Raw genomic sequence first — 27,902 nt, 5'->3', positions numbered from 1 at the left:
CCTTTGTCTAGCATGGATTCATTTTGCCTTTTTGCTACCCTTATCTTTTCCCTGCAAACCTGTTTAACCTTACTAGGTTCCCTCTGTTGTCTCTGTCTCCAGTCGTGGTTGTTTTTATTCTCCTGTTTTTCAGCAGTCCTTTGTGAAACCATATTGATTATTCTCTTCTTTGCATTTTTATTTCACTGCAATCGTAATCTGTTGGGCAAACAACATAATTATGCATATTTTATATGTTTCTGATTGTTAGAAGGTTTACATTTTGAATGGCAGGGTAGACATTAAACAGAAATCATCTTAATACCAATATCATTCTTCTCATCTGGTTTCAAATAGTAAGGACTGAGATGTACATGGTTTTGTTCTAAAGGAAACACTGGTTTATGGACTCACAAATTGTGAGAGTTGGCATGTCTACTGACACCTAACTTTCTCTTCAGTTATATCCTCAAGATAGAAATCACACTCATGACAAAAGGAGAAAGTTCCACTTTCTGGCAGTCTAATTGAAAAGCATAGATACTGAATTACCTTGCTCTCGCTTCTTTTTATCTTCCAGGCTATCTAATATTTGCAATCCCCTGTCTTAAAATGTTCTATAAAGAAACACTTTCAGATACTAGCATTACACCCATTTATCCCTGCTGCTCCTTTCTGAATCGGAATTAAACTTTTTCTGAATTCACATCACATCCCTCATGCTTCTGCTGTCCTTCTACCAATATTGCTTCCATTGACTTCGAGGGAGTTCTATGCCTGCAGTGATTGCAGGAGAGGGCTCTTGAAATCAAACATTGTAATGTTTTTCTGAGTAGTGGGGTATTTTAAGTAAACCCTCTATCATGTTTCCTTTTAAGTAAAAATGAAAAGATTGAATTGCTGGATGAGCACTAAGTCTAAAATATTTCCACTGACAAGGATAAAGTGGAAAGAAATGGATTAGGCCCTGGAACTGTTAGCAACTTCTCGGTAATCTTGTAAAGAACTTTTTGCAACTCAGTTCAAGCAAATGGAGATAGACACTCACTTGTTGGCAAACAGTCTTCTCACCAGCAGTTTAAGTTCTTCTTTGGCTAAGCTTATTTTGATTTTCAAGTAGACTTGTCTGTAGAAAGTAGAGGGATCGGACAATGGTCTCTATCAATAAAGGATTTTTTGCCCACTTAACACTCAGTTAAATTATATGTAGTTTTAACCCATACACCTGCTAGGTGTGGCATACTGTCCCATGTATGAACATAAAGAATGACCATACTGGGTCAGACCTAAGGTCCATCTAGCCCAGTATCCTGTCTTCTGACAGTAACCAATGCCAGTTGTCCCAGAGGGAGTGAACAGAACACGTAATCATCAGGTGATCCCTCTCCTGTCATCCATTTCCAGCCTCTGACAGAGGCTAGGGACGTCATTCCTACCCATCCTGGCCAATACCCATTGCTGGTCCTAACGTCCATTAATTTATTTAGTTCCTTTTTTGAACCCTGTTAAAGTCGTGATCTTCACCACATCCTCTGTCAAGGAGTTCCACAAGTTGAATGTGTGCTGCATAAAGAAAAACTTCCTTTTGTTTGGTTTAAACCTGCTACCGATTACATTCATTTAGTGATGCCTAGTTTTTAGTGTGGCACCTAGACCACTTACAGAGAGGAAGAATGAGTTCGCTTTACAGCCTTCGCTGGGAGCCAGCTGGCTTTTAGCTCAAGCGGTAGAAGCTCGTGCACTAAGCTCCAGAAGTTCCAGGTTCAGTTCCACCTGCTGGAGTTACACAGTGATAGAATAAACCACTTTGAAGAAAAAAAACCGATGTAAACTGCTGACTTTGTGGGGGGGGAGATAAAATATTCATACTTATTACAACTTCCTATTGGAAATTAAAGTGAAGCTTGGTTCTGGGTAACATATTAGACTTTATGATGATTATGAAAAACCAGCTAATCGAGAGGAAGAGGTGAACTGAGGACACTATGAACCAAAGACTGGAGCTAGTGTGCTAAAAAGAGCAGCTTGGATTTTCCAGTTGGGGCTGCAACTTGGGTTTGCAAGCCAACCCAACCCTCTAGTCTTAAGAACCCCTGCTCCAGCCGAAGCTGCAACACCCCACTGCTATTTTAACATGACCATTCAGCCCCACTAACACGAGTCTGTCTGCTCTTGCTTGAAGGATCACTCCTAGCTGGAGTGCAGAATACTCTCAGGAGCCCTGTTTCCATTCGTTCCCCTGCCACAGCCGTGTTCGGTGCTCCTTCCAGTGCAGCTGAGAGCACCCAATACTGCATGGTGCAGTACTAGGACTATAATAGAGTTTAAAGAGAAGCTAGATAATTTCATAGAGGTTAGGTCCATAAAAGGCTATTAGCCAGGGGATAAAATGGTGTCCTTGGCCTCTGTTTGTCAGAGGCTTGAGAGGGATGGCAGGAGACAAATCGCTTGATCATGGTCTTCGGTCCACCCTCTCTGGGGCACCTGGTGCTGGCCACTGTCGGTAGACAGGACACTGGGCTAGATGGACCTTTGGGCTGACCCAGTATGGCCGTTCTTATGTTCTTATGGTGCTTGTCAGCATCTGTATAGCAAATCATTGCTGAGGTATCCATCAAAGTCAGTGGGAAATGAAATTGCTCTGCACCTTGCAGGTAAGTACTCTGTGTGGAATGGTTAATGGTGCTGTGAGTAGCAGTAACTTTCAGGCCATGTTATGGAAGAAAATCCCCTGGGAGTTTATTGCGTAAAGGCTTTGAGGAAAATTAAAGGTGAATCTCACAGGGCCAGCAGACATCGTCCCCTTGTGTTCTGTCTGAGGAGGGATATCGGTTTTAGACATGCTCGAATTCTATCATCCCGCCCTCCTGCAGCCTCACATCACAAGGGTTTTTTCTTGAGGTCAGGCCAAACTTCTCAAAGCAGCACCGCGAATGTCTTGTTCAGAGGAAAATCAGCAAACGGATTCTTTGAGCTCCAAGATTAGTCAGAACAAAGTACGCTGACGCCATGTAATTGCGGCTCCAGTTGTGAGGAAAGGTGGAAGCTCTGTTGTTTTGAAGTTCTTTGAGAGACTGTCTTCTGATCTAAAGCTGGCCAGATTAGATGTGCTATTTACTCCTGTTGGTGAGATAAGATCCTTTTGTAAAGTTCACACTGAGTTAAAGAAAAGAAGCAATGTATGCTGATGTTGTTAGCAGCTGTTCCCTTAGCTTTCATCTTTAGCTGCCATACGTAGAGAAGTCATAATTGCCATATTGGAACAGACCATCATCCATTTATCTGCTCCTCCACTTTCCATAGTGACATTACCCTGTACTTGTGCATCAAGGACCCTTCCTCCTTTCATAGTGCTGCCAGCTAATTACGCGTATACTGTTGGGTGAAAATCTCCTTGCTGACCCCAGTTTGCTGGCAATGCATCTCTGATGGTGGAGGCCTGTGTAACCAAGTTTAAATTGTGAATTATTTTTATTCACGTAAATGCCTAACCCTTCTCTGTTAACCTAGTGTTAGTCTGCCCTTGGAATTTGATTTGCCCAGGTGAAGGTAGAATTGGGCCATCACTGTGTTTGTCTGATAAATATCATGCAGAGGAAAGTAGCTTGGTTTATATGGTATCCCTAGCCTCTGTTTACTAGAAGCTGGAATAGATGACAGGAGAGGGATCACTTGATTACCTGTTGTGTTCACTCTCTCTGAGGTATCTGGTATTGGCCACTGTCAGCAGACAGGATACTGGGCTAGATGGACCTTTGATCTGACCCAGCATGGCCATTCTCATGTACAAAATAATTTCCTGGTACTTGCTACTAAACTTACTGAGGACATGTCTACACAGCAGCATTATTTTGGAATCATGAGGGCTGCGTCTAGACAGGCATGATTTGCAGAAATACTTTTAACGGAAAAGTATAGACACGCATTTGCGCAAGAAAGCTCCGATGGCCATTTTAGCCATCGGGCTTTCTTGTGCAAAAAATTAAGGTGCCTGTCTACACTGGCCCTCTTGCGCAAGTATTCGTGCGTAAGAGGGCTTATCCCTGAGCGGGAGTGTCAAAGTATTTGCGCAAGAAGTATTGAATTCTTATATTAGAACGTCAGTGCTCTTGCGCAAATTCAAGCGGCCAGTGTAGACAGCTGGCATGTTTTTGTGCAAAAGCATCTGCTTTTGCGCAAAATCTTGCCAGTCTAGACGCACCCATAGTGTGCGTTTACACAGCAACCCCAGTATTTCAAAATAAATTCGAAACAATGGACTTCTTACTCTGGCTTCTGTAAACCTCCTTATATGAGGAGTAAGGGAAGTCGGAGGAAGAGTGCTCTAACTTGGACTTCCTGCTGTGTAGATAGCGCCAAAAATTGAAATAATTGCGTACCTTAAGTCGAAATAGCTTGACATAGCTCAAGTTGCGTAACTTATTTCGAGTTTAGCCCTGCTGTGTAGACATGCTCTGAGTGTCTCTTTATTGTGTTACGAGATAGGACACCTAGAACCCAGTTGGATTTCACTGTACTTTTCATGATTGTTTATTGTGCACCTTTGTCAGAGCCCCTTTTACTTTTCTATCTTCCAGATTAAATTTAATCCTTGTATTTTAGGTCTCTTCTTGAATCTAGCCTATACTCCCTCCTTTAGCTTACTTTACTTTTCCTCAGTTCCTTGCCCTTCTCTATTTCAGCTGTGAGACAAAGCAGACACAAATGATTGCAGTAGTTGAGGTTGGAAAGTAGGAGGCATCTCCGATTGACATAATGCCATCATGTATTTTTCCCCATTATTGTCTCTCTTTTTTACTTTTTTCAGTTCTGCTGAGCATTAAGCAAATGTCTTTACAGAGCTTTCCCCAGCGACACTTAGAACAGTAGCAGCTAATTCAGAAACCGTCAGCAGCCCGGATTCTTCTGTGTGTTTCACTGCTGTAAATCCAGACCAGTTCCACTGAAGGGAATTGAATTAATTTAGATTTACACTGGTGTCTGAGATCAAAGTCTAGCTCTGTGTATTCAAGTGGTGTATCCCCTTCCCAGCAAAATGGAGTACTGCTAGTATTTTTCCTTGTCAACATTTCCAGAGTCTTTTATTGGTGTTGAATATGTGGATTTCATCAAAGAATAAAATTTGTATTTTTTACACTTAAGGAAAGATTACACAAATAAAGGAAACCGTTTCTTCATTTGAAAACTCTTTGTATGGGCTTGTACAATGTTAGCATGATGGGGGCCTGATCCTGACCGAGGAGCATGTGCATGATGCTAATAGAAATGTTAAATCTACTAGACATTTGAGAAGATTTTTGCATCTGATTGTGTCCATCTGTCCGACTGTGAGCCCGTTAATTCAAGAACACCTCCTAACTGATAAGAGCTAGGAGCACCAAACATGCTATGCAAGTTCCTCTGATCATAACTTTAAGCAAACTCAGGGTTTGGTTGTGCCAGGACAAGGGGATGTGCGTGGAATGTGATTGTTTTCATCAAACAGAAAGGGAGGGGTGTGATAGCAGAGACAGTTCTATTCCAGAATGATCATGCAGGGGGTGGGGGCAGCAAGTGCCCCAGCCCCAGGGAACAGCCATTAGCCAGGATGCATGGCCCCAACTGCACCGGGTAATTCCTGGGGAGAAGCCAGTCAGCAGACCTGTGATCCCCACTGCCCCGGGCTACACAGCCCCACCACCCCGCTCTGCCCTGTGCTGCGTGGCCCGAGTCCCAGGGAGCAGCCGCTATCCACTCCCATCCCCTGCTTTGAGCCCACCGTCCCTCTTTGGTCCCCCCCACACTTCTCCATCCCCTGCCATGACTCTGGCACCCCCACCCTTGCCCTCAGCATGCCCTCACCCCTTGCCCTGAGCCTCTCTTTACTCCCCAACCCTGATTTCTGCTCCCCTATACACACCCAGTCTCCTGTCCTGAGCCCCCCACATTCCCTCTGCCCCGAAGGACCCGAGCAATGCTGGCTAAGTCTTTTAGTCATTATCATAAAAGAAAGTTAACTGATCTGATTCTTCAGGTTTTGGGAAGCTTGAACTTTCACTTCAGGTTTTGGGAAGCTTGGATGTGTAAGGGCTGCTGGAGGACTCATAAAGTAGCCAAAAATACGAATAATCTCTTTCTGTGTGCATTGCTGTGCACTTACCTCCTTTTCGTTTCCTGTCCTAGTGCTCAGGCACTCGCCTGTCACTGAAGCCCATTGGTATTCTGTGGTGTGGCAATAGAGGATCGTTTGCAGTCATGTTTCTGAGACTGTCTAACAGGCTCATGCCATTTGTTTTTTTGCCTTCAGTGACTTTACTGACTTCATATATTTTAAGGAATATTTTAACCACAATTTACATTTTTTCTGAAAGTTGCTGAATTCTTATGATGGGCTTGCTCTTATTCATCAGTGAGTTTAGTCCATTGATGGGCCTTATCCAAACGGGCAGTTTGTCTGACTAGGAACACTGTCATGGAGGAATCTGTAAAAGAGCCTGGGGCTACAGTTCGGTTAGATGAAAACACAAATGAATTACCGTTTTGCATTTGGGAAAGCAAAAAGATTGTGCTTCATGTGTTGGCTGTGCCTTCGTTGATTGTTACTAACATTGTCGAGTTCTGTATTGTCGTTTTAGGGAAAACTGGCCACACAGAAGCTGTGCGAGTCGTGTATCAGCCAGAAAACATCAGATTTCAGAATCTGCTCAAGGTCTTCTGGGAGAATCATGACCCGACACAAGGTAGAGTGATGAGTGAGCCAGTATTTAATTATCTTACTAATTACAGCTGGGATAATTAGTGTTTGAGCTGCATGGAAGAGATGAACCTTGAAATCACATGGGAGCTCAAGAATATGATTGCAGACATTTATTGACAGAGGGAGAGGGAGAAAGAGGATGTAGATGCTCACAATACCCCTCCCCCCTTACAGCTGTCTGTGCTGGGAAAATTCCCACAGAGAGAAAGAGACTAGACAATAGAAAATCCTCTCACTTTTGATTATGACAATTTTTCCGTAATGCTCTCTTTTGTCTCCTAAATTAAAGCATATTTCTCAGCAGCTTCGGAGCTGGCAATTTGACTCATGCATAGAAACTTTACCCTCCATACATTTCACATTTTTCATCTTTTTTAAATTACGGTGGGTATCTGTTATGATTAGAGAAAACGAGCAAAAGGAGGAAAGACATGAGGCTCAAAGGTACCACCAGCCTCAGCGTATTAGCTTCTTACCTTATTCAAGCCTTTTGGTTTAATTCATCCTCTTGGAAGTGGCAGCATGATAACATTATGCACATCTGTTCAAACAGGAATGATGAATTGTATTGAGAAAACATTTTACATGTGTATATTGTTTCCGAACATTCACTCCAATATGATGCCCTGAAATATTACATAAAAATAAGTCATTTTCTACATTTTCACCCCAGTTGTCATGCATTTAGCTATGTGGTTAATATTAAAAAGGATGCTCTTAAGAGGGAGGATGTGTGTGAGGGGTGTTTTCTCCTCTTATATTGGCTCATGGGATCCTACAGGTCTCAGCTTGAATCACTAGAGTGGACACTGGGGAAAACAGGATGTGGGGCAAGAGGGAAAGAGTCCCTATGTTAAGAGATGTGGGAGGCAGCATTTGTGCCTTGTTATTTATAACTCTTGAATATTTGGAGATCTGCTTCCTGAAGGTTTCAGTCCAGTTTTCAGGAAACATTAAAGAAAATAAAAAGAAAATGTTAAAAATTGGCACTGTTTTCAGATTCAGACCTTCAGGTCACTTGGTGACTTTTATTCCTGATCTGTATGGATATGTCTACACTAGCCCCCTAGTTCGAGCTAGGGAGGCTAATGAGGGCGACCAAAATTACAGTGAAGCGTGGGATTTAAATATCCCGCGCTTCATTAGCATGTTCCCAGGCGGTCGCCATTTTGGAAATTGACTAGCCCAGAAGAACTGCCTGCATCTACACACGGCAGTGAAATGGGAGTTCGAAGTAAAGCCCTTAATTCGAATTATCTATTAAACCTCATTCCAGGAGGAATAACAGCTAATTCGAGTTAGAGCTTTACTTCGAACTCCCGTTTCACTGCCGCGTGTAGACGCGGGCAGTTCTTCCGGACTAGTCAATTTCCAAAATGACGACCACCCGGGAACATGCTAATGAAGCGCGGGATATTTAAATCCCACGTTTCATTTGTAATTTTGGTCGCCCTCATTATCCTCCCTAGTTTGAACTAGGGGGCTAGTGTAGACATTCCCTATAGGTCTGTTTCATTTAGGGCAGGCATGTCCAAAGTCCGGCCCGCGGGCCAATTGCGGCCCGTGTTCCGATTTAATACGGCCCCCGCTTCCTCCCCCTCTCCTGGCTCCCCGGCGCTCTTTTGAACTGGCGCGCCGCTTCCGGCCGCGCCGCTGCCGCCGCCCATGGCCTCTGCGGTCCTAGAGCCTGCCCTGTAGGGCACGTCCGCAGCCCCGCTCCCCTGCTCGGCTGCGGGTTCGCCCTGGCCCCGGGCCGGCGTGAGGCCGACGTGCCCTGCGCTCTCCGCCCGCCTCCGACCCTGCGGGCCCTCCGCCTTGGGGCTGAGAGTGCGGGGACGGCCCTCACGCATGTTCACTTCTTCAAATCTGGCCCTCTTTGAAAAAAGTTTGGACACCCCTGATTTAGGGCCTGATCCTAAAAACCTCTATTCACAGGAGTGGTCCCATGTGCAGAACCACTATCTTCAGATAGGATTATTTGTGTGAGAAGGAGCTAGCATATATAGGATCAGCTCCTTACATTGCAAGGTTTTGTTTTGCATTCTAGGATACAGGCTAGAACACACCAGTGTTCAGTGCATTAGGTCCTTTTACAATGCATGCTTTTCAAACCATAAGCTCACCCTAGGTTGTGGTTTTTCTGATGTGAGCTACATCCTAATAGTACCCTAAACCCTAAGCTTATGTCCCATTTCTAGGAGCTTTTTACCTAAGTCAGCTGTGTGGCCTGTTGGTGGAAAATGTGGGGAAGTTTGTATCGCCACAGTCCGTGTTGTGCCTGTTCTGTGGATCAATTAAGAATTTTTATAGCCCCAGCTTGCTCAGGTGATGCACTGTGAAATGGCTGGTCTCATGATGATCACGTCTTTCTTTTTTCCCCAGCAGCGAAATCAAGAATTCCCACAATGCTTTCCTTTGTCAGAAATTGCTGTAGTTGCCCCAAGCCCCCCAAGAGGTGGGGGTGAGGCAAATGGGGTAACCGCACCAGGGCCTAGCAAGTCAAAAGGGAGGCACTGCTGCTTATACAGTAGCAGACAGAGTCCTGGGCCCTTTAAATTGCCACCAGAGCTCCATGTAGTATGCTCCAGGAGGTGCTGAGAGCTGTCAGGGTAGAGGGGGAGGCACAACACGCCCCAGCCCTGCCACTTCTGCCTGAAGCCCCGCCCCTTCCGACAGTGTGGAGCCACGCCCCATACCTTGCTCAGGATGCACCAGGAGTATAAGGAGACTGCAAACAGCGATGAACCTTGTACACAAAATATTGAGTGGAAGGCGCGGTATCCACAAGGTGCTCTGTGAAAAGGTTCAGAACCTCTGGCCTACCAGTTTTCACAGGCATTTATTTAAACATCAGATTCAGGTTTTGTTCAAGTAGGCAGAAGCCCTTTCCTCACTCTCTGGCTGTCAAGGCAGCTTCCCCATAGTGCATAGAATCGTGGAAATGTAGAGCTGGAAGGCCCCTTGAGAGGTCATCTAGGCCTTTGTGCTGGACTGACCCGGACCTAGACCATCACTGCTATGTGCTTGTGTAACCTGTTCTAAAAACCTCCAATGATGGTGATTCCACAACTGCCCTTGGTAATTTCTTTCAGTACTTAACTATCCTTAGAGTTAAATATTAGGGAAAAAAATCTAACCGAATTATCCCTTTCTACAGAGTAAGCTGTTTACTTCTTATTCTATCTTTAGTGGACAAAGAAAGCAATTGATTTCCATCCTCTTCATAAAAGTCCATGACATACTTGAAGACTTATTAAATCACTCTTCACTCTTCTCTTCTTAGTCAAGATTACTTATGTCTAGTTTTTTAAAGCTTTTCTTCACAGATGAGGTTTTTCTAAACCTTTTCTCATTTTTGTACCTTTCCTTTGGACTTCCTCTGATTTGTCCACTTCTTAAAATGGGAAGACTGAGGCCTCAGCACTGCCCAGCAAAGCAGGACAGTTACCTCCTATGCCTAATATATAGTGCTCCTGTTAATATAGCAAGGAGTCCAGTAGCACCTTAAAGACTAAGGCTAGGTCTACGCTACACCCAACAGGTTGGCTTACGGTATACAACTCTAGTTACATAGAACAAGGAGCTGGAGTCTTCTTTCCGTAAGATGAGCTTGGTGGCGTCCCTACAGTGGGAGGCCGATGGGAGCAAATACCCCTGTTGGCTTCCCTTACTACTCGCAAAGGGAGGGGTACTGGATGCTGGCGGAGGCACCTTCTGAGTTTGATTTAGTGTGTCTTAACTAGGTATGCTAAATCAAACTCCGGAAGATTGATTGCAGCACCAGCGATCTTCCTTATAGTGAAGAGAGGTCCTAACAGATTTATTTGGTCATAAGCTTTCATGGGCAAAACCCCATTTTGTCAGATGCATGGCTATGGCCAAAGAAATCTGTTAGTCTTTAAGGTGCCACAGAATTCCTACTTGTTTTTGTGGATATATGTCTACCCCTCTGATACCTGACTCCTATTAATCTAACCCTGAATATTTTCCACAACTGCACAACATGGGTGGCTTAAATACAGTTTGTGATCTGCTGTAACTCCTCCAGATCTTCTTCTGCAGTACCACCACCTATCCAATTTTTCTCCATATTGTATTTGGGCATGTGAGTTTTTCTTCCTAAGTGTGGTATTTTGAACTTGTCTTTTGAATTTCTTCTTGGAGAACTGATCAGTCAACTGAACTGAAATCAGTTAATCAAGATCATTTAAAATTTTGTTTCTGTCCTTTATACACTTGCAACCATTCCGTTCCCTGCCAAGTGTCATTCACAGATTTTATAAGCATAAAAATCTGCTCTGCTCCATCATGCAGCACCAGCTCTCAAGACAATTCAGTATCAGGCCAGGGCCTCTAAAAATTAGAGCCTTTAAAAATGTTGTTCTTAACTTTTCTGTGCCTCATTTTGTCAAAAAACAACAGTCTTTTCCCACTTAGGAGTGCTTGGTTTTGAGAGTGCTGTGTAGTTTGGCCACCTGGTGTTCTGTTGTGGTTGTGGGAATGTAACTCACATCTTTTTCTCCCCAAAAATAGGCCTTTGCCATGTGAAGTAAGATATAGAGAATAAGACAAAGAATATTTTATTGGCTCTGTTTAAATCCATGGTTCACCCAGATCTTGAATATTGCATATAATGTGGTTGCCTCGTCTTGAAAAAGATCTCTTGGAATTTGAAATGGTTCAGAAAAAGGCAACACAAATGATGAGGAGTTTGTAACAGGTGCCATATGAAGAGAGATTTTAAAAAACCGGGACTTTTTTTCTAGGATGAAAAGGAGACTATGGGGGATAGGAGAGAGGTCTATAAAATCATGACAGGTGTGGAGAAAGTGAATAAGGAAAAGTTATTTACTTATTCCCACAATATAAGAAGAAGGGGTCACCAAATGAAATTAATATGTGTAAGGGGACTGTTACCCCTTACTAAAACTCTGTGGGAGTTTTTTGGTTTACCAGCTTCAGAAGGGGAAGGGTTCATGAGACTGACAGACCCCAGAGACAATGGAAAGCAGTCAACACTCCAGCTCAGCCTGACTGACAGGTTGTAAGTGGGGATTGTTCTGGCTCTGTCTCTGAACAAACAAGCTGTGTGCAGAAGAGGTCCTGCAAAGACAGAGAGCTGAGAGAGGAGTACAAGAAGAAGTCCTGCAGCGACAGAACCAGACACAGACAGGCCAAGCAGTGCAGACCCTGTGTTGAGCAGCAGACTGGCAGTGCTCAGAAAGCCAAAAGGAACAGAGAAGCAACACAAGGAGCTGGAACTGGCCAAGCAGCACAGCCTGTAGCTGGATGTGGTGAGCTACTGGGACCTGCAAAGTGTGGGGAAAGGCTCTGGACTGGGAGAGGGGTCTGGCCACTTAGAGACTGAGGCTGTGTGGTCACTGCCAGTGCAAGCGTGTCCAGCCTGCAGCCCCTTGCAGCACATCCAGGGCTTCTAAGGAAGAGACTGTGAACTGTCCTTACACTCTGCAGACTGCTGTGTTGATGTCCCTGTGCTACAGAGCAGGGCTGTGTGTTCTCATTTAACCATTCTCATTGTTTCTTATTCTATTCTCTTTAATCAGTTGATGTTTAATAAATTGTATTTGCTTTGAACCTTATGAAGTGATCACTGGGCCAAGAAGGCCTGCAGTGTAAAGAGAGCACCTCGGAGTGGGGACACCCTAACTCCTGCCCCTAGTGACTACAAGGTCAGGGATTAAGCCCCAGGAAACCTGGGCCCAGCCTTGTTGGGGTTTCAAGGGCTCTGCTACTCAGGAGAGTGGAGGGGGAGCCCTCAGGATCAGGGAGCCGTGGGGTAAAGGAAGTGGAAGCGGGGACTCAGATCCTTTCGCTGGTTCATTTCACCGGGGTGTATAGAAGCCAGGAAAGTTCCCCACAAGAGCGGGACCATTCCCCCGCTTACATATGTAGCAGGTTTAGAACAAACAAAAGGAAGTACTTCTTCACATAGTGCATAGTCAATTTGTGGGACTACTCACCAGAGGATGTTGTGAAGAGCAGGAATTTTTTCATACTGTTTCCTACTAGGGATGTGAAAGGTTACCCAGTTAACCGGTAAACATCACCCTAAAAAGGTTCAGAAAAGAGCTAGATACATTCATGGATGATAGGACCATTAATGCTTATTAGCCAGGATAAGCAGGAACAGTGTCCTTAGCCTCTGTTTTGTCAGAAGCTGGGAATGGGCATTATACTGAATTGGAGGCTTCTGCAATTAAGGATGCAGACTATGGTTATGATGGGGCTGTACCAACTCATTCAGAAAGGAAAAGAATGACCTGAACCTTCATAAACAAATCCGAGTAGAACATGGGTTGTGAGGAATATGTACAAAGGGAGCCTCACCTTTGTGACCAAAGAATTGTAAAGATGTAAAATAGAAGTACGAAGGGAGCCTCACCTTTGTGACCAAGGAATTGGAAAGATGTAAAATAGAAGAATGTGGAATCTCAGAGCTGCATTGGAAGGGTCGGGGGTTGTTTCAGGTTAATGGATGAATACACAGTGTAATATTTGGGGTAAGAGAAACATGCGCACCCATTTTTTCTCCTGATTTTATTCCAGGCGACAAAGTATGTGCTTGGATATAATCCAGTGAATGACAGAACTATTGCAATTTGCCTTTGCGTGAAGCCTAGGAATGTCTATCACAACAGCTTATGCCCTGCAACAGCCACTGACGATGACGTGATTGATCAAGCTGTAAAAACGACTTGCCTAAATGCCACTTACTAACATATTCGGTGACTTGAATGTGAAAGGGGGACGTTGAGCTCTCCTAAAGAAAAGGAGTAATGGAAAGTAATGGTCCGGATTGACAAAATGAGAGAGGGAGACATTTAATTAAATTCAGATATTCTGCATTATGCTTAACCGCAAAGCTCTTTTGCTGGCAGAAAACTGATGCAGGATGCAAGAGAGAGGCTCGGAGATGGAAGAGCATAAGACAACATAAGGAACTGAGCAGACCAAGTCAAAGGGAGACTTGACAAACCCAGAGCAAATATAAGGGCAAAATGTATTTTCATGGGGGTCAGACTTCTTACCATAAGAGTTTACCTGAAATCAAACATGATAGCAGAGTCTTCACTAATGGTGATATTAAATGGAGGTGGAGACATGACTGATGCTTCACCTCTTCTAATATAGGACAACAGAAGCGGTTAGGGCCGGAAACGTGAATCCTGTGAAAGGAAGTGGTACTGTGAAAATGAAGCCTGTGGAAGTACCAGGAAGAGATAACATTCCTGCAGAAATGGATTGTCAAATGCAGAAAATCTTTAATGACTAGAAATTGTCTGGGTTTTGAATGAAGAGAATTTTTCTGAAAAAAACTCGAAAAACAGCGAGTAGTCCTGCAGCATCTGAGAAACCAACAAGATGGTACCATGAGCTTTCATGGGCACAACCCACTTCTTCAGAAGGAGTCTAGGGTGCAAATAAATAGCAGAGAAAGAGAGGGGATGGGGAGGGAAGGAGATGGAAGAAAAATGGGGAAAAATATTATCAATTGCAGTGTCAATGCTAAATGAGGATAATTGTGCCCATGAAATCTCATGACACCATTTCCATGTTTTGTTAGTCTCTAAGGTGCTGCAGGACTATTTGTTGTTTTTTAATTTTTTTCAATTACAGACTTACACGGCTACGCCCTGAGAATTTTTCTGTCCTTATTAAAGGTAGATTGTGCCTTCTCCTTGATAGTGCACATTAGGTTGGACATTAGGAAAAACTTCCTAACTGTCAGGGTGGTTAAACACTGGAATAAATTGCCTAGGGAGGTTGTGGAATCTCCATCCCTGGAGATATTGAAGAGCAGTTTGGACAGACACCTGTCAGGGATGATCTAGATGGTGCTTGGTCCTGCCGTGAGGGCAGGGGACTGGACTCAATGGCCTCTTGAGGTCTCTTCCAGTTCTAGTGTTCTATGATCCTATGTGCAAAGTTCTACTCTCTATAATCTAGGAATACATGAAACAAAGGATAGAAGGAGAACTACAGCCACAGTCTGGTTTCAAAAGGTGCCCGGGCATGTGTGACTAAATCGCAAATATCCATCACATTGCTAAAAAATGCAGGGAGCACAGTCACCCCTCGATCATGTGCTTCACTGACTACTCAAGAGGGTTTGATACTGTCTAACAGGACAATCTGTGGAAGATACTGGCAGATATGGGGATTCCAAAGCATTTTATTGAGCTCCTCACAAGTCTCACCAACCAACAACAGATCACAGTACAAACAGTGATAGGCTGCAGTGAGGGTTTTCCATTGAGCAAGATTTCAGACAAGAGGGTATTTTGTCTCCAAACCTACCTAATATAGATGTAGAATTTACTTAGAAGGTCGAGACAAAGTGGAAACAGATGAGATTTCCACTGGTGGACATCTCTTCACCAACCTGAGATATGCTGATGGGACAGTGTTCTCTGCTACAAACCACAAATGCAATGCAAAGAATGTGGGAGTCGCTAAGACGAACAATGAAGAATATGGACTATTCCTGAATGCAATGAGAGCAAAATGCATTCCTGTTGACATGAGTGACAAAAAACCAGGATTGAAATAGACTCCACAATTAATGGAAAATCTGAAGAGGCAGCTAATGAATTTAACTATCTGGGGACATAGATATTCAACCAAGAACACACTTTCAAAGAAATCAGCTAACTGGGGATGGTTCGCTCAGCTATGTCTCCCTTAAGAAAGCATGGAAAACTACATCTTGAAAATGTACAAACCTAACTTTTTCCATGGCAATTTAATGGATGAGAGTTGTGACAAGTTAATACTGCTGACAATAAGAATATTGAAGTTTTTGAAATATAGTTCTGGTGAAGACTCTTGCGTATCTCTTTGATGGAAAAAAGATGAATGCCTGTGTTAGAAATGTTATTGCAGAGACAGACCTTCATGATGTAATTCAGGTGTAAATGTCTGTGCTTTGTTAGGCATAGAGTTGGAAATAACCTTGAGAAAATTATTATGGAAGCAATAGTGCAGGGTCACTGTGATTTTGGACAACTAGAGAGGAGATGGATGGATGGTGCAGTGGCAGGTCACTGGCAGGGCAGTTAATACTGGATTGTGAAGGCTTCAGAAAATTCTTCTATGACATTAATTTATTCATGTCTGAATATCGGTAACTTACTTGTTTTGGAAGATTGGATATATACTACATATGCAATCTCTTTTGCAGTGGACATGTTTTTGACTGGTGCAGTATATATGATACTGTTAACACCAGGCACTAGCTGAGGTGTTTGAATAGAAATAGTTGATCCATTACTTTACAGATGCATTATTTTGTAAGACAGGGGAAAAATTCCCTCTAGGTCCTTACCATTTTCAGACATCTGCAGTAATAATGCTAGTGGGTGGAAAGGATTCTTCACCTTGATCTCTAGCCACTCCCAGATTTCTCTTCTTTATTTGATTGAATTTTCATGATGGAGACTATGAATAGGAAACTCCTGACCCAACTGGCTAGAGACCCTCTCTGGTACTCTGTGTAATGTATTCCTGCAATAAAGTTCACTATCATTACTGTATAGATCCAGTGTCTCATCTTGCAATGGAAAATAATATGCTGGCACACTTCTTGAACAGATCTGTCTATTCAAAAATCTCCATCATGGTCTCCATTTTGTTATCTTTTTTCCCCCAAAATGGAGTAAATACCAGTTATTTTCCCTGACAAGAATACCAGGTATATCTATGACTCTGATACAAAGACACGCAAATTCTAACACAAATATTGTAGTTCTTTCCTGAGTCCAGGGCAAAAACTTTTCTACATATTGCCCCTGATTCTGGTCAGCTGAGAAGGCTTTTGAATGTTGATCTAGTTGGTATCAAGTTGCTGTTAGTAGCCATGGTCAGAGATTAGGAATTTTGTCATTCAGTACCATGTACAATATTAATATCCACAAAGTTACAAGTTACTGGGTTTTCTGCCTCTGAAATGAGGTGGAAGTCTCCACTTAGGTTACAAATTTCCCTGGACAAAAGCCTAATTCAGGATTGCTGGGATTCTTGATTGAGTGTTAATGAGGAAGACTAAAAGATCCTGTTTGAAAAGTGGGAATCTTTGATCCGTCAAATTTTCTCTATAACTAACTGTGGAGGGATTAGATATTTATTGGTAAAAATCAGTTTATGCATGCGTACACACACAAACACCCCCCCAGTGAAAAAATATTTCCATTGATGATCATTAAAATTTACAGCGAGGCAAAGGAAGAAATACTGCTTGAGAACTTAGAGTTTGATTTAAGGACATTTACTTCATATATTTTGGCAAGTGATGTTGACAGCTTGTGTTTTAATAATTATAACCTTTAACTTTTTGAATCTCAATGTGCACTCTAATTACATAAATATTATTCCAGCACATCCCCCCCCCCCTCCAGTTTCCCACAATTGAAAATTTAAATGGATAGAAATTGAAAAAATGCTTCAATATAAGTACAGGTTGAACCTCTCTAGTCTGGCATTTTCGAGTTTGGCAACATCAGTGGTCAGGCCTGATTTTAGTTAGTCGATTGTCTGCTTTTCATGGGTGGGACCAACTTTCCCATGATCCTGTAAAGTCTGTTTACAGCCACCAGTCCTGGCGCTTAGTGTTCTGTGCTGTTATTTAGCTCTGATTTGCCCCTAACAGTCTTCTAAAAGCCCAGTAAGCAGTGGAAGTGCTGCTAATGTTACTAAGCATAAGTAAGTTTTTTATGCTTTATCTACAGCCTCTCTCCGAGTTATGAACGAGTAACGGACCAAACACTTGGCCGTAACTTGATCCGTTCATAACTCTGACCCCATTGAGTTCCACGTGACCACGCTGTTCGTAAGCGCGGGTCGCGTTTGTAACTCGGGGACCGCCTTTACGACCACTCTATGGGAGCTTTGGTCGTAAGTGCGAATGGTCGCAACTCGACCGTTCGCAACTCAGGTAGTGGCTGTACTTATTGCCTTGTGCCAATACAGTAAAATTATGTAACGACACTAACACTTTGTTATAGAGGGTATGTCTACACTAGCCACCCTAGTTTGAACTAGGGTGGCTAATGTAGTCATTTGAACTTGCAAATGAAGCCCGGGATTAAAATATCCCGGGCTTTATTTGTATGTTCCCAGGCGCCACCATTTTTAAATGCCCGGTAGTTTGAACTCCCTGCCCACGGCTACACGCGGCACGGGCTAGGTAGTTCAAACTAAAGCCCCTAATTCAGACTACCATTACTCCTCATTGCAGGAGTACTCCTCATTGCAGGAGGAGTAACAGTAGTCCGAATTAGGGGCTTTAGTTCGAACTATCTAGCCCATGCCGCATGTAGCCGTGGACAGGGAGTTCGAACTACCGGTAATTTAAAAATGGCGACGCCCGGGAACATGCAAATAAAGCCCGGGATATTTTAATCCCGGGCTTCATTTGCAAATTCGAATGACTACATTAGCCACCCTAGTTCGAACAAGGGTGGTTAGTGTAGACATACCCGAAGAGAGCTAGTAACCCTTGGCTAGGTGTAGTTTTATATATGGTATATCAGTACAGACATATACTATTAAGCAGCATTGCAAGAGCTGCTCCATTTATTCAGCTTGGTGAAATAAAAATAGAGTCCTGCTCACTACAATATTGACCTCCCGTAGTTCAGCAAATTGTATGATTGGGCACTGGTCAGGTCCTGAGGGTGCCAGACTAGAGAGGTTCAACCTGTATCAATATTATTAACTATAATTAGAAAGAAAAACAGAATTTTGCTATGATTCGACAGGGATCGGTCATTGGAGCAGCTCCTAAATGAGGGGACCTGATAAGGTTTGACGGTTAGCTTAGAATATTGATTACACTTGGGATATTAAAATGAACTAATAAATAACTTTTAGATTTCTACATAGGGACATTTGGTTGTCATCACTGTTCCACAAATTCATTCAGAATTAAAGTCAGTTTAATTTAATTAACCTAATAGTTTCATTTGTCTTACTTTAGGGTTATCCCCTTCTAGCGTGCACTAAGGGATTGTCATTTTAGCCTCATAAAACTCATAGGGTAGATTCTTCTCTGTACTTTCTCTGAGAACATGCAATCCTGTCATAACTGTCTAATTTACTTTCCGTCTGTTTCAGGTCACTAGCGTCCCTGTATGTCCCCAAGCCTCACTTACATTCAAAGAGGCAGGTATCTTACTTTACATAGACAAATTTGTCATTGTTTGTCTATGGCCAAAATTAGTCTACAAGTTCCATAAGCCCCTGGAAAACTGGGATTGACACCAGAGGAGTCTGTTTTGCATGGTTCAACGATCGTCCATGTAAAATGTACTCTGTGTTACAAAGATCCATGATGTGGTGGGTGTTTAACCTCCTGTATTCGACAGTGTCATTAGCAGGAGACCTACAAACTATTTCTCTGCTCTGTGATCCTCCAAACAGTTTAGCATCAAGCCCCAATGCCAATACATGAATTCTGCAGATTAATATCTGGTCTTCAGTGTGCTGACCCAGTTAATTTGCAAGGGGTAGTGCATATTTATTTAGTTTTGAAGGACTGTACTTTTTTTCAGACACTGCATAAGGAATCTTTCATTTGCAAATAATTAAAATTAGACATTAGACATTGCATTGTATTGCTAATGAGCAGATGTGTCTACTTATAGCCGTGGAAGAACAGCTGTACACCTATGAAATGCAAAAATGACCCTTAACCGGCATTATATATTCTGCTACAGGCCTATAACTTCATTTAGGAATTGAAGAACAGAGGAAAAGATGAATCTTTCAGCTATGTAGAATGTTACCGGTTCTCATATTTTTCACATTTTTGTTCTGTTTCCTCTATACTTTACAAAGAGTCTGGCAACTCTCCAGGGTAAAGCATCTTGCACTTTTGTCATGTATTTCAAGTGTCATTGTGAGACTCTAATACTTCCAGTGCATTACCTGATATATATATATATATATATATATATATATAAGCAGCAACAATGCAAAAGCTATTGTCACCAGACACATCAAACATTATTCAAAATAGAATTTCTCACGCCTCAGGGGTCCATTCTTGGTACAATACTATTCAATGGTTTCATTGACGACTTGGAGGATGGATGCTAATGAAATCTCCGTTAAATACAAAGCTGGGAGGCTTTTGGAATAAAATACAGCCCAGTGTTGATAGAGAAATGGGCCGAAATCGATATGATGAGATACAGATGAGACAAAAGAGTATTGGTTCCTGTAGGAATAAATAATCAGCAGTGCAAATATAAAACAAAGGATAACTAGCTAGGAAGTTTAGTTGAGAGGGGAGAGCTATATAGGTTGAACCTCTCTAGTTCAGAACTCTCTGGTCCGGAAACATCCATTGTCCGGAATGATTTTAATGAGCCGGATGCCCACTTTTCATGGGTGTGTCCAAATTTCCCATGGTCTCATAAAGTTTGTGTATAGCCACCAGTCCTGGCACTCAGTGTTCTGTGCTGTTATTTAGCTCTAATTCACCCCTTAATGTCCTCTAAGAGCCCAGTCAGCAGTGGAAATGTTGGCAATGCTGCTAGACAATATTGACCTCCCGTGGTCTGATAAATTCTCTGGTTCAGAACTGGTCAAGTCCCAAGGGTGCTTGACTTGAGAGGTTCAACCTGTAATGAAAATGGCCCTACCACAACACATTATTCACTGGAGGGGTTCCTGAGGAGAGCTTAGGCCTCCCCTTTTTGTCCTTTTCAGCTTAACCTCAGGAAATGACAGAGTGCTGGCAGAAGGGAGCTATTGTCATTACTTCCAGTACTGCCTGGAGATCCCAGAGAGTACCAATATGCAAAGCTTATGGAGCTTAGAAGCTTATGGTGTCTTCATGCCCCCCTAGCTCCTTCCCCTGGCAATTAAATTACAGTGAAGAGCAGCCATTAGGTAGGAACAGGCAAACCTCGCAGCCAACCTGTCTTGTAGTCCCCTGTCCATCATCATCATGTTCTGGGGAAGAGGTCACAGGTCCATGAGGTATTTATTTTCTAGCCATCCATGCAAAGGGGCAAGCATGTTCCTTGCCAGTGGGGATTGGTCAGGGGGATAGCTACTCCCTTTGATGGTGAATTTCTGCATGGCTTTGCGAATCCAACTTTGTTTCCAAAGTGAACTGATCTCAGCATGCCTGAATTATGTGCTTCTCTTCCCACCCCCTCTTCTTTCTCAAACCCTGACTATGCCATAAAAAGTAAAAACTTGATTGTTTTTCCTTCCTCAGGAAATTCAGCTGCCATGATCTAACCTGCGTAAGAAGGTCTTTTTATTTCAATACATTAGAATAGACTTTTTCTGACCTGTATTTCCAGTTCAGGGACTGTTTTTTTTCCATATTGCAGAAAGAAGCTGATATTTGACACTGCATCTTTTTAATGAAGTAGAGTGTTAGCAAGCGCAGTGGTTGATAAGATGGCTGAATGGTTTGCATTATAAAGTAAGCCGGACTGAATCAATTCTGGCTCAAGGGCAAAAGTCCAATTGGGTTATGATTTCTTTTTGCTTTTTAAGCCATTGTAACTTATTTATTTTATATGTGACAAGAATGTGATATCCAGTCCTCCTGGACTGCAGACAGTTAGCTTTATCTGTTAATATCTCCAGAATGAGCAAAATACTGCCCTGGAAAAGAGATAATGCTAGGTTTCATTCTTTGTCCGCAGTGGAAGAAGATGCTGTGTCTCCAGTGTTTTGGAGTAGCGTACACCTGCTACTCACCTGGAGCGATTGGTCTTTGTTTAGTATTTCCATTACCACTGAGAACTAGTTCATGGAAAATGACTTTGATGTATCAAAAGTGACCCAGGGGTCTTTTGGCTTGTTTATTAGTTCCTGCAGGGCTGCGGGTGAAGGGAGGGAAAAGAGAGGGACGTCTACTTTGTTCAGGCTTGTTGATTTTGATTCTCTGTAGGCAATGTGATGGTTCACCCCCTCCCCTCACACCAATGCCTTATGAGATGGACTTATGGACATGAATGTACATAACTCAAAGCTTCAGGGGGTAGCCAAGTTAGTCTGTACAGGATACACTTAAAAAACAACAAATAGTCTAGTAGCACTTTCTAGACTAACAAAACATGTCGATGGGATCATGAGCTTTCGTGGGCACAGCCCACTTCTTCAGATGACCAGAGTTTTGAGCAAATTACTTGATGTAACCTGTCAATCTTCATGCCATAATCCGCTGAATCCGTTTAAATTATTTTGATGTATGTATTACTCGTGTGTGTAAAATTAGACATATGGAGTAGGGAATACTTCATGGGTTTTTAAATGTGTGAATAAAAGTCATCCAGGGAGGCCTCAGCATCTGGGCAGTCATATGCAAATAGCCTTTTGTCCTTACGTCTTAGCAGTGGTTGGTGGGGAGCGACCAGGTGACTCCCCATGCAACAAGGGAATTCTTTAAAAAGACTAGGAAGGTAGGAGACTTGTGTCTTTGGGCTGGCTGGACACTCCTGAGAAGGGTGAAGCAGAGACCCTAGGGGAAGTGGGATTTTCCCTGGTTTTGAAGGTGCAGCTGGAACAGAAACAGTTTTAAGGTGAGTTTATACTAAGTGGCTGTGTCTACACTGGAAAGTTATTCCGGAAAACCAGCCGCTTTTCCGGAAAAACTTACCAGCTGTCTACACTGGCCGCTTGAATTTCCGGAAAAGCACTGACGATCTAATGTAAAATCATCAGTGCTTCTCCGGAAAAAACTATGCTGCTCCTGTTCGGGCAAAAGTCTTTTTCCGGAAAACTGTTCCAGAAAAGGGCCAGTGTAGACAGTACAGTAGTGTTTTCCGCAAAAAAGCCCCGATCGCGAAAATGACGATCGGGGCTTTTTTGCGGAAAAGCGCGTCTAGATTGGCCATGGACGCTTTTCCGGAAAAAGTGCTTTTCCGGAAAAGAATCCTGCCAATCTAGACGCGCTTTTCCGGAAATACTTTTAACGGAAAACCTTTTCCATTAAAAGCATTTCCGGAAAATCATGCCAATGTAGACGTAGCCAGTTTGTGCTGAGGATTTTAGTGTTATAGGTAGCTAAGCGTTTTCGGTGTCTTTTGAGTTGGTAATCTGTTTTTCTATGCCTGTACTTATAACCACTTAAATCCTACTGCTTGTACTTAATAAAATCACTTGTACTTACTATCAAACCCAGTGTAAATAATTGTTACATTCGGGGGCAACCAGTGAGTACATTTCCCCTTTGATTGCTAAAGGGGGCTTACCCAAGTAATTCATTGGGGGTTTTGATCCCGTGAGGGGAGGGGTATCCCAGGAAGCTGGGTGCAAAACTGTACTCTCCTTGGACCTGAAGTGGTTCAGTGTCTATACTGCTTCTTAGGGGGCCGAGATCTCAGCTCGGGGCCCCAGCTGGAGGAGACCAGCAGAACTGGCCCAGCAGGACTGGGTGGTGAGAAGCCCCAGAGAGAGGGAAGACGTGTGGCAGTGGCCGTGTCAGCAACCCGGGAGGCACCGGCGATGGGTCTTCTGTGACCTCACTCTGTCACAGACAAATCTAGGGTTTTTTGATGCTTAATTGTCTTCATGGAGTCAGTGGTGCTACATCTAGACTGGCATGATTTTCCGCAAATGCTTCTAACAGAAATGTTTTCCGTTAAAAGCATTTGCGGAAAAGAGCGTCTGGATTGGCACGGACGCTTTTCCGCAAAAGCACATTTTGCGGAAAAGCGTCCGTGCTAATCTAGACGCGCTTTTGTGGAAAAAAAAGCCCCGATCGCCGTTTTCGTGATTTGGGGCTTTTTTGTGCAAAACAAATCTGAGCTGTCTACACTGGCCCTTTTGTGCAAAAGCTTTGCGCAAAAGGACTTTTGCCCGAACGGGAGCAGCATGGCATTTCCGCAAGAAGCACTGATTTCAGACAGTAGGAAGTCAGTGTTCTTGCGGAAATTCAAGCGGCCAGTGTAGACGTTTTTCGGAAAAACTTGCCAGTCTAGACACAGCCTGGGTATTTAGAGTACATAAAGACAGCTGGATGTGGACCTTTCTGTGTAGAACTAGAGATAAGCATTTCCTTGTTGCACCGTTCTGGGTGAGCTCTTCATTATCCACATAAAATGAAAACATTACACAAAGTTACAACAAAATGCTGCATATTCTTTTCCTCGGAGAACTCACTTGTGAATTAACTGTACTTGGGTCTAGAAATCCGAAGCAATGAGGCATGGCACCATTAATCATCGTTTACAGTGATTATTAGTAGGCTTTTAATCTTTTTTTTCATGTATAATTAGGTACAAGAGGTCAGTTCTGCGGTCTCTTATAAACAACAATATTTTCAACGAATGACTGTTTTTCCCTGCCTACAATTTTCCCTAGCATATTTTTAAGGGAGTACTTGACTTGTTTGAGTGCGGTGTCTCATGAGTTTGTCTGCATCTAAAGGCAGCTCATTAATTTATTATTGTTACTTCTGGAGCACCTAATGGATTGACTCAAGGCTGGGCTCATTGTACTAACACGCACCAAGACACAGTCCCTGTCTAATTCTAGGCAAGACAATGGGAGAGAAGGAAGAGATAAGATAAAAGTATTATTAACACACTTTCATGGTTGCAAGCTAGTTCTGAGCACCTCTTGAGAGCTCTGAGTTGTTATATTTGTAATTATACCCCATACCTGATGTTAGTTGGGTGATTTCTTATAGGTATCAACAGTGCAACTGGGGTTCAGAAGGTGCATGAAGAAGAGAGGTAGGAAAGGTCACTAGCTCAGGAGGACATTGCAGACAAGGGATGGGATGGCAGAAATATAAAGATGGTATGAGACTCATAGACAATGACAGTCACACCTTTCAACCTGCCAAAGCTCAAATGGGAGACACCATGCTCTGGGTGTCCCAAAGCCTCTGACTGCCAGAACCTGGGTCTGGAGGATGGCATGGATCACTCAATAATTGTTCTGTTCATTCCTTCTGAAGCACCTGGCCCTGGCCACTGTCAGAGGACAGGATTCTGGGCTAGAGGGACCTTTGGTCTGACCCAACATGGCTGTTCTTATGTTCTTAAAGATGTGTGAGAGAGACCTAAAATAAGGGCTTGTGACAGGGTGAGACTCACCACAATGGCGCCTCCTGCTGGCTGTCAGAGAATTAACTCTGCAATATCTTCTGGTCATGTCTTGCCCATCTTCACCTCTGCTCCTGGATCTGTATTGCTCCAAGGACTGTGGCATCCTTTTCAGGACACAGCCCTCCAGCAGTGTTACTCTCTGTTCTCTCCACTTCTGGGGGAACTGCAGTTCACTGTCCAGTCACTTCTTTCAGTGGCAACCGAAGCCAATTATTTGGCCACTTCCTCAGTGGCATGGGTAGGGGACCTGGGTCCACCCATTACTCCAGGTCTCAGGCCAGGGACCCTGCAAAAGGCCCCTACTAGGTGTGTCTCCTTCAACTCCCGAATGGCTTTCCCTAGGCCACTTTCCCACCTTCTCAGCACCGTTTTTGTCCTTGCTTCAGGGCCTCAGCCTGCAGATCTCACAGCCTACCAGGAGCTGCCTTTAGCTTCCCAGGAATCTGCCTGCAGCACTGCTCTGTCCAGGGTGACTTATTACCTTCAGCCAGCAAGGCAGCTAGTTCTCCCTCCTCAAGCTCCAGGAAGCAGCTAAAGCAGCTCTACTCTGCAGCCCTTCTAATATGGGCCAGCCTGGCCCCTATTGGCTGCTTCTCAGAGCCCCTCTCTCATTGGCCATTTTCTGCACAACCTTCCTAGGGTTCTAGTAACTCTTTATAGACCAGTGTGGGTGGGCACCCCATCAAAGGGACACAAGAATCTTTGGTCAAGGAAACTTACATGGGTCAAGGAAACTTACTACTTCCTTTGCTGCATCTCTCTGTAACCCCAAATTTTGGAACACCAAATTTAGCTCCATGTCATGAAGTGTGGGAGTAGAAGAGGGCTGCTGGTCTAGTAGCGAGGGCACTGTACTGGGAATCAGGGAACCAAGATTCTGTTCCTGGCTCTACCACTGCCTTGCCCCGTGACTTTGAGCAAGACACTTCTCATCTCTGTGCCTTGATTTCTCCTCTCTCCCTATGTCTGTCTTGTCTATTTAGAGTGTACGCTGTTTCGGACAGGAGCTGTCTGACACTAAATATTTCTCAAGTGCCTAGTAAATGAGGCCCAGTGTTTGAGATCAATAATACCACTGTAATATGGACAGTAGTAACAGTCCTCAAATGAGGAACAATTGTGAGGCAGGTTGGTGCTTGAGATTAGCATTATTGGTGGAGACAAAGATGTGGGGCATGATGTGATAAAATGTCAGGATTACATCTCAGCTGGCTAGACAGCTAAAATGAATATCCGTGGTCTTCTCCAGCAAAACACACACTAAAAGGTATTTTGTATTTGTGGTCGGCATTGAGGCTTTTAGAATGCAGACAGGGTTCATTCGGCCCCATCTACAAAGTTATGTTTTCAGAATAAGTTCAAGGTAAATAAAAACAAAGTAACTCCATTTACCCTGGACAGCAGATTATAGTATAATGACCTGACTGTTGAAAGTTCATATTACTATGCCTTGCATTTGTACAGCACCTTGCATTTAGAAGCATCTCACATGTTATAAGCTAATACAGGAATTTTATATATAGGGGTCACTTCCCTCACCAGAGAAATGTGAAGAGGCGAAATCAATAAGCTATGTACAGCAAGAATAAATTAGAATAAGAATGCATAATTCTCTATCTATTAAATTGAACTTCATCAAGAAAATAGGTAGAAATAATGTAACAACCCAAGCTGGAGTTTGGCAAGGGAACCAGGGCTAAAACGCTAACTCTTATGAAAACTGCAAAGCAAGCATTACTCAAGGCTTCAGTTTTCAGTTTACTCTGGCATGGAGCTGGGACATTGGTTTAATACTGACTTAGTCTACGTCTACACTGCAATGCTATTTCAGGATAATGGAGTATCCCGAAATAGCTATCCTGTGTCTTCACAGCAAGCCTGTTATTTTGGGCTCACTAGTCTGACATCCCTGTAAACCTCATTCCACAAAGAATAAGGGACGTTTTCTAATAGTGGGTTATTTCTAAATTTGGTGCCACGTAGACAGCGCCAAATTACAAAATAAGCTATTTCAAAATAAGCTCGAAATAAGATAGGCAAATTACGTATCTTATTTCCACCTAGGGTGCAGCATAGACACACCAGATTACGACATAATCATATATCAATATAACTTCATAATTAGTCAATGAAGGTCTCATCCCAATTATGTCTTTACCCATCCCTGCTTAGCTCTCTCTGATCGGCTCATGGTTCAAGGTGGCATGGCTGCATTACCACGGAGGCTACGTCTAGATTACATCCCTCTGTCGACAGAGGGATGTAAATGAGGCACTTCAAAAGTGCAAATGAAGCTGGAATTTGACTTTTCTGTGCTTCATTTGCATAATTGCATTATGGTGCTTTTTTCTGTTAAAAGATTTCATCCCACTCTGCCTACAGGACAGAGGTTGTGATACCAGTACAGATGATCCCTTTTATTTATTCATCATTCAGTGTTTCTCTTCAGTCTACTCCCGGTTAAGAGGCATAATAAATTAGGGTTTCAAAGTGGATTGTGAAAACCCGCCAGCCAGATAGGCATGCTCCACCAAACTGTGTGAAAGACTAACTAGTAGATTTCTATGGGCTAAAGTATATTCATACACTTCACACAAAGGTCAAAGAGAGTGCAGGAATACATTTAAGCATTGCTATATCTGTGTGAATTAATAGAGAATAAGATAGAAGTGGAGCACGCTCTTCAAACAGTCTTGAGTCAGCCTTTCCAGGTTTATGATAAGATATTTTTACTGTCTTGAGAAGCGATTCCGTCCATTTCGCCTCAGTAACCATAAAATGCTGAAACATTATAATTATTTTTTGAGTGGAAATTAATTCTAGGAGCAGAAGTGGAGAACATCAGCTGGAGATTAGCACCTCTTCTTAAGGAAATGGAGCTACTTAAAATAATAATTATAATACAAACACTCCCCACCAGCTGCCCAGATACTTCTCACATACCTCTAAACAAAGTCTGCTCCCACATCTGCTTTGTTGGGACAAAGTTCTTCTCCTTGCTCTGCAGTAATGAAGGAAACAAGATGTTAGACCTCGTTATGGGCCTATCACTTACGTGCAGTGGACCCATGCCTCTAGGAGGCTTC

General features: G+C 43.1%; 1 protein-coding gene and 1 long non-coding RNA gene across 5 annotated transcripts in view; one reads left to right on the top strand and one right to left on the bottom strand.

The window, feature by feature from the left end:
* The window catches only part of MSRA (methionine sulfoxide reductase A), a 419,965-nt gene that overhangs the window by 242,839 nt on the left and 149,224 nt on the right, over nt 1-27,902 (top strand). For all 4 annotated transcript variants that reach the window (XM_075923252.1, XM_075923251.1, XM_075923250.1 and 1 more), the window contains one exon: nt 6,594-6,698. In XM_075923252.1, the coding sequence (XP_075779367.1) occupies nt 6,594-6,698 (105 nt within the window). The remainder of the gene's footprint in view (nt 1-6,593; nt 6,699-27,902) is intronic.
* On the bottom strand, nt 84-27,818 carry LOC142827725 (uncharacterized). Its single transcript, XR_012902431.1, has 3 exons — nt 27,760-27,818; nt 7,192-7,341; nt 84-198 (listed from the first exon to the last, which is right to left on the bottom strand). It is a non-coding gene; the product is annotated as an uncharacterized LOC142827725 (long non-coding RNA).

This window comes from Pelodiscus sinensis, chromosome 3 (genome assembly GCF_049634645.1).
Source record: "Pelodiscus sinensis isolate JC-2024 chromosome 3, ASM4963464v1, whole genome shotgun sequence".
NCBI classification, from domain to species: Eukaryota; Metazoa; Chordata; order Testudines; family Trionychidae; genus Pelodiscus; species Pelodiscus sinensis.
The sequence above is the reverse complement of the archived record's forward strand: the minus strand, read 5'-3'. Positions and strand labels throughout refer to the sequence as shown.